At 43.4% G+C, this 6,983-nt stretch overlaps 1 protein-coding gene across 3 annotated transcripts in view; it reads left to right on the top strand.

Annotated features, from left to right (window-relative positions):
• The first annotated feature begins 3,777 nt into the window (after window positions 1–3,777).
• The window catches only part of npas4l (neuronal PAS domain protein 4 like), a 4,226-nt gene continuing 1,020 nt past the window's right edge, over window positions 3,778–6,983 (top strand). Inside the window, exons 1-9 of one of the 3 annotated variants that reach the window (XM_026277753.1) lie at window positions 3,778–3,955; window positions 4,142–4,210; window positions 4,480–4,643; window positions 4,721–4,866; window positions 5,383–5,479; window positions 5,556–5,790; window positions 5,935–6,044; window positions 6,491–6,629; window positions 6,717–6,983. The exon at window positions 6,717–6,983 is cut by the window's right edge and continues 1,020 nt beyond it. In XM_026277753.1, coding sequence (XP_026133538.1) covers window positions 3,804–3,955; window positions 4,142–4,210; window positions 4,480–4,643; window positions 4,721–4,866; window positions 5,383–5,479; window positions 5,556–5,790; window positions 5,935–6,044; window positions 6,491–6,629; window positions 6,717–6,983 — 1,379 coding nt within the window. In that variant the 5' untranslated portion in view covers window positions 3,778–3,803. The remainder of the gene's footprint in view (window positions 3,956–4,141; window positions 4,211–4,479; window positions 4,644–4,720; window positions 4,867–5,382; window positions 5,480–5,555; window positions 5,791–5,934; window positions 6,045–6,490; window positions 6,630–6,716) is intronic. The other 2 variants (XM_026277754.1, XM_026277755.1) reach the window with 2 other exon arrangements.

Genomic DNA, 6,983 nt, shown 5'->3' on the forward strand with positions numbered 1-6,983 from the left:
TGAAGCACGTGTGTGTGTGTGTGTGTGTGTGTCTCGTCCAGAGCCTGGTTTATTGTTCAGAGCGTCAGAAGATCTGGAATCAAAGTCTTTCGGGTTTTAAAGGCTTCTGGTTCAGATTTATTTGAAGTGTTTCATTCAAGATTTTATTGATTGTGTGAAAATCTGACATTGACCTGTCACAATGAATATTGTGCAAACTGACCGCATCAGAAAGTTCAACCGTCCTCATTATAAACACTGATCTGATTCTGGAGACAGTCCTGAAGCTGAAGTCTGTTGTGTTCATACAGACGGACGGTCAGCAGAAGACCCAGGTGATGAAACAGAGTATTGTGTATGTTCTTCTCTAAAAGAGTGTAAACGCTGTGTTTTTGAGCTGTGTTCAGCTGCTGGTGTGTGAAGGAAACTGATTCCTGCAAGCGGGATCAATCTTTTCCACCAGGTACTCAACTTGTAAACGGGTTTTTATCCTGAACAATAAAACTGATGATAATTGTGCTTGTTGTCTGCTTAAATGTACAGTGTGAAGTGTCTGAATGTGTGTGTGATATAAAAGCACATTGAGAACTGTTTGCCTGAACACAGTTTTGAATAAAAGTAATAAAAAAAAAAATAAATAAATGAAAATATTTCTTTATTAATCCACTGTTTTAGACATCTGTATTTTTGCAGTATTCTGATTAGAGATCTGTACTGAATAATGCATTATATAGATAAGGTACGTAGTGATGCATCTTTTCATAATTGTAAGTAAAGCTAAAATGCATTATAATATTTGCACATTTTTTTGTTTAATGCATTATACTTTCTAAAGATGTGACGATATAAGTATTGTATTTGAACTGTGGTTGCAATTATTCATGAAGTCATAAATAAAAAGTTGCATTACAAAGCATAATTAATGCAATGAAATGATTTTGTACTGCATTAGATATAAAGGCTTAAAGTTTCTCCCCAGACTGAAACTGCAGACCCATTCCTGCATCTGATGTGCAATCAGAGCACTTCATCTTAAAGGACCTTGAGTGTCTGTGTGTGGCGTATTTACACACAAACAGTTTGATATTGGTAATGTGCTCCAGCGCCATCTTCACCAATGAAGCGTGATGGATTCGGCTGATCTCTCAGTGGACGTGACCCTAATGGGCTTCTATTGAGCAAAGGTTGTGAGAGCTAAAGGTTAACTGCTGAAGGAGCTGCGATGGGACGAGACCCACCTGTCGGCCGGCTCGTGTTCACAGGAACCTTAAACTTGTGCCTTCAGCCCAGCGCTAATGACTGAAGCTGGTCGTGGCTCTCTCCGGGGCCCGAGCGTTCAGCTCCTGTCGTGTCAAGGGCCCGTGCTTGTTTTGACCTCGACGCCAATCCCTGGAGTCCAGCGCTCTTCAGCCCGACATCACATGAACAAACTGTGATGAATCACCTGAAGATGATTTCTGCTGACCTCTGACAGCTCGTTAGATGCTGAGCGTTCAATCAAAGAGCAGAGGTGTTTGTTTCTGATGAAGCTAACAGTAAACCGTACAGGAGTGTGTTCTGCTCCAGACCAGGTTCAGCGGCGTCTGCGAAGGCAAATGAAGATCTTGTAGTTTGTGCAGACGTCTCTCTGTCGCAGTGGCAGTGTGTTCATGTCTGTCAGTAGTGCTTCTGTACAGCTCGTGTTATCTGCAGGGTTAAGTGCGGCGGCGCTGCAGACCGGAAACTCCACAGACACACTTTATTCTGACCACCTTCATATTAAACATTTCCTTGATCCAGCTCTGAACCCAGACCCACAGATGACACACGGCCGACGCTCTTCTTCTTCAGGACCCAAACCTGGACGACCCTACAGGACTTTAGTACAGACTTGTCCTGATCTGCAGTTGACACTAGCTTCTGAAGGTCTACAGATGTCGGTCAGATCTGACACAAGATCACGTCGTATATGATGGACACTGATTTCTAGTGACTCTAACTAAGAAAGCACACTTTAACTGTTTAATCTTGATTAGCGTGTCTTGATGAGGTAAAGCTCTGGTTGGCTAGTAACGTTTTAATTTTAAATGACTCAGAGATCATCTGACAATCTGGAGTTTAACAGCTCTTCCCTGAAAACCTGTCAGTCTCTGAGTCGGTTCTTCTTTAGTTCTTCTCTCCTCTGTTGTTCAGCTCCGCTTAGTTTCTAAAATAAAACATTTTCTGCCTGTAAAGTCTCTTGAGATATGTGTTCAGGTGTTTATGACCCCTGGACTGGACTAATCTCAGGTTTCTGGAGGTCTGAGCTTGATCTCGGCTCTTGTTTGTGAGCTCTTCTGTAGCTCCTGGTTCACTTTAGGATCAATATGAAAATTCTCCTATTAGTGTTTAAATGTTAACACAACCTTGCCCCACGTCACTTATCAGAATTGCTCTGTACGTATATTTAATATCTGGTTATCAAGAGCTGCGGACGGTTCCTTACACACGGCTGAAACAGCTCCATCTTCTGAAAAACACTTGTTGTCTTTAGCTTTTAAACGCTGAGGATGTTTTTTGTATGTGTTTAACGTTTTTGACCCTGTGATTACTAGGATTAGCTGTTTTGAGACAGTTTGATCATTAATAATCATTTAGTGTTTTAACCCTGAGATCTGCTCATTCTGAACCGGAGGACTTTCTTTTTTTTTTTTTTTCTGGAAATGTTAGTGAATATTAAAGCTTTGGACTAACATTGACTACCTTTGCTCACTCAGGACAGAACAAATGAACAGTTTTTTGTTACACTGCCCACTAACTGTTGAGAAATGTCTTGGTGTGCTATCATATCTGGGAGGAATCTTTGTGTCGCCTTGTTTTCTTTAATTAACACATTACATTAATTTGAGCTTAAGCACCTCAGTTTCTGAGATAAAAAATATGCACAAATGTTTTTTTATTTATTTTAATTACATTTTAGTTTGTCACTCATAAGCAGTTCCTAAATAACAACTAAACCTGTGCTGTCCAAATCTATTTAGATTTTCCAATGCATGCAGTGTTTACAGCCTAAAATCACACAAACGTCCCACATCCCTGTGTATCTTAATATTTAAGACTACAGTTTACTTTCATGCACATTATTTTGCTTTCTATATTTAATTCCACAATATACATCTTTTTTATATTTTATTCTTATATTTGAATTGTTTACTTTTTTTTTCATTCTTACATAACTATATTTATGTATTTTCATCTGTGTTGTTTTCGCATGTCCTGATTTTGCCAAGTCCGATGTGTTCCTAGGTCAACATATTTTGGTGACCCTGGAACAACATTTTACTCCAAAAATATATTCTTAACCATATCCCTACACCTAAACCTAACCTTAACCATGAGTAATCCCTAAAATCAGAGGAAATGATAGATGAATGACACTGATGTACAAGCACCAAACACTGATTTTAAGCATAAACTTCACAAAATCTATAAACTGGTTCTTCAAATCTGATTGGTTAATCACAATGTTGTCCCAGGAACATGTCTCACTTGGTAAAATCAGGTTAGGCGTTGTTTTCTTTAATAATCGCACTGTCCATGGAGCAGACCTGACTCACATTTCACCTGAAGTGTGCTTTCTGTGAGGCTCGGAAACTGAAGAAACCTGGTGAAATGTTATTGTGTCTGAAAATAACAATAACTAACTGTGAAATAACTAACTGTTAACTAAGTGATCTGTGTGTGAGAGAGAGAGAGAGAGAGAGAGAGAGAGAGAGAGAGAGAGAGAGAGAGAGAAAGTGTGTGTGTGAGAGAGAGAGAGATAGAGAAAGTGTGTGTGTGTGTGTGTGTGTGTGTGTGTTGTGGTGATGTCACTGTGTGTATTTTTACACCCGCGCTATAAATACCGGGTCACTCCTGGTGTCGTCACGGCGGAGGCTTGTTCTTCTTCGGGTCTCAGGGTGAGATCACAGAGACTTTATAAACCTCGAGAGACTCCCGGATCCTCAGACAGTCAGAGGTGAGAGAGGAGCGCTGACTAACACTAAACTAAACTAAACTAAACTAAACTAAACTAAACTAAACTAGCCACTGTCCTGTCATCGTCTCGCGCTGTTCTGCATGTTATTGGAGATTTTATTTCTGCAAAACTGATATCGTAAAGTATCTTTGAGCTGTTTAACATGGACTTCTTGTGTTTCTTCAGATCTGAGAGGATGAGCGTCGGCTGCGACACGAGCGTCAGGCGGATTCTCCGCGCGTCACAACGCTTCAGGTCAGTCACACCAGTGGACGCGACGCGACGCGATCATGATGCAGCGCACAGTCCTTGATCTCCGTCAGATTGTGAAATATGTTTGACTGATGATATACAGAGCAAATCTTTAGCAATGTTGTGTGGGCACTTTCCCTTGAGGATGCTCTACAGCCCGTGTGTCATTAGCCTTAGTTTAGTGTGTGCTGTACCTGTACTGACAGACCGTGAGCTTCAGGTGTGTGTGTGTGTGTGTGTATTCATCCTGACTAACACAATGTCTGCTGCAGGTCCACTAAAGGGGCGTCCAAAGCCCGGCGAGACCACATCAATGGAGAGATCCGGAACATGCGGTCACTGCTGCCCATCTCGGCTGAAGACCAGGAGCGTCTGTCCTACCTGCACTCCATGTCTCTCATCTGCACCTACGTCAGGAAGACGGTGCTCCTCAAAGGTAGAGAGGATCACACTCGTGCAGTCTGTGTTCCCCAGAGTCTGAATGAGATCTGATCTGAGCACTGTGTGTTACAGCAGGTGTTCAGCAGCGCGCGGATGGAGCTTCTCCTCTGTACGAGAGCTTCCTGCAAGCCCTGCCTGGATTTATTGTGGCTTTGACCAGAGACGGGAAACTGGTCTATGTGTCTGAAAATGTGCCAGAATATCTGGGCCTGTCGATGGTGAGTGAAACGCTTTCTTTTCTGTTTCACCTGCAAACACATTTATCCTGTTATATTCAATATTCAGTCAGGGATCATTATAATCTGATGCACACTTGATTTTCAAACTGCTTGGTTCTTTGTGAATTTTTCTCATTTAGGATCATACATGTGCATGCAAACATAGCTGTGCTTTGGAAAGGCTCTTGTGTTGGGGTCAAACTGATCTCCGGTTAAAAATAGAAACCTGCCAAACACTAAAATGTGAAAATACATGTGAAATACAAAATATGAAATGCATGAGAACTTGTGTTTGAGTTTAAGACTCAAAGCTTACTTGACATTGAAAACTTGTCTGATTCTTGAATTTCTTTAATTAGTTCAGTTTTATACTCAAGAATTACATTTCTCACGTTTTGTGTCTCAAGTCTCTGACAAGCTACAGTAGAGTTTTTCGGTGTTGATCACAGCATTGAAACCACCGTGGGTCAAAAGTTGCCCCCAGTATCTGATCAGCTCCTGATGGTTTGGTTGTAGGTGGATGTCCTTCAGGGAGACACTTTCTATGATATGATGGACAGTCGTGATGCTGAAGCGGTGGAAGTTATTTTGAGAGAGCAGGCCTTCTCCGCTGGTGAGTGTGATGCTCCGTCTCTCTCGTATCGTGTCATGTTGTGTCCAGATCAGCTCTGATGTTGTGTGTCTCTCAGAGCGCAGCTTCGTGTGCCGCATGCACACCTCCAAAGCGTTTCGGCTCCAGTACGGCAGCTGCTGCTCCATGCTGGTGAGGGGGCGATTCCAGGCCGGCCCGCCGGACGCCGCTCTGTTTGTGGCCCTCTGTACGCCCACAGTGGACAGACTGAAGGACAGCGAGCTCCTGAGATCCTCCGCCTGCTTCCAGACGCTCCACAGACCGGACATGAGGCTCACTCACGCCCCCTACAGGTACTGCCCCGTCTCACACAAAGCTGAGGTCATGTGCCTGAAACATGCATTTCTTGTAGAGAGGATTGATGTGAGGAGGACAGAACGTGGAAGCTTTTAATTGGTATCATGTAATGAATGATATGCTGAAATATGTTTCCACAGTGTCTTGTTCCACCTGGGTTTCTCAGCAGAGGAGCTGATTGGTCGATCATGGTACGATCTCCTGCATCCTGATGACCTCACGCTCGCCGCCGGCTGCCACCGCACACTCAGTGAGTCGAGAGAGACAGTGAAGACATTTATAATGTGACAAAAGATTTGAGTTTCAAATAAATGCTGTTCTTGTGAACTTTCTGTTCATCTGTGAATCCTGAAAAATAAAATGTATCACAGTTTGCACAAAACTATTAATATTTTCAACACTGATAATAATCAGAAATGTTTCTTGAGCAGTAAATCATCATATTATTCTGATTTCTGAAGATCATGTGACACTGAAGACTGGAGGAATGATGCTGAAAATACAGAAATAAATTACACTTTAACAGAGATTCACACAGAAAACAGCTGTTTTACATTAGAATAATATTTCACTGTTTTCACTGCTTTATTAAATAAATGCAGCCCTGGGCAGCAGAATAGACTTCCTTCACGAACATGAATAAGCGTTGAGCGGTAGAGCAGGTGAAAGCCTGGACTGAGCTGATGTTGTTGTTAGCAGCTGGAGCCGAGAGCGCTGCGGACGGAGAGATGCTGGTCCGACTGCTGTGTAAGGATCTGTCCTGGATCTGGCTCTATGTGTGTGTGACTGTGGACCGAGCCAGAGAACTGATCTCCTGCACCAATCACGTGCTCAGGTGAACATCCTCATCTTTTCATTCGTCTCTCTACAGCTGGTTTCTGACTTTGGCTCAAACAGCTTGTGAATTGTTTCTGGTCTGCAGTGAAGCGGAGGCGTTGTATCTGAAAGACAAACTCTACGGCGGTGTGTCGTCTCAGCGTCCCGTCCTGTCCGCTCCGAGACCGAGGGAGCGTGAGGCGGTCAGGAGGAGCTCAGAGACCAGCGACTGCTCCGGCGGCACAGACGCGGATCCCAGGAGCGGCTCGCTCGCCTTCTCCACCCCGCCCTACAGCCCCACTTCCTCCCACTCCTCTGACTTCCTGTCTGACGGCTACAGTGGGTTCGAGCAGCTGGCGGATGGGTTCTGCCC

Source organism: Carassius auratus, chromosome 13 (genome assembly GCF_003368295.1).
Source record: "Carassius auratus strain Wakin chromosome 13, ASM336829v1, whole genome shotgun sequence".
Lineage (NCBI taxonomy): Eukaryota > Metazoa > Chordata > Actinopteri > Cypriniformes > Cyprinidae > Carassius > Carassius auratus.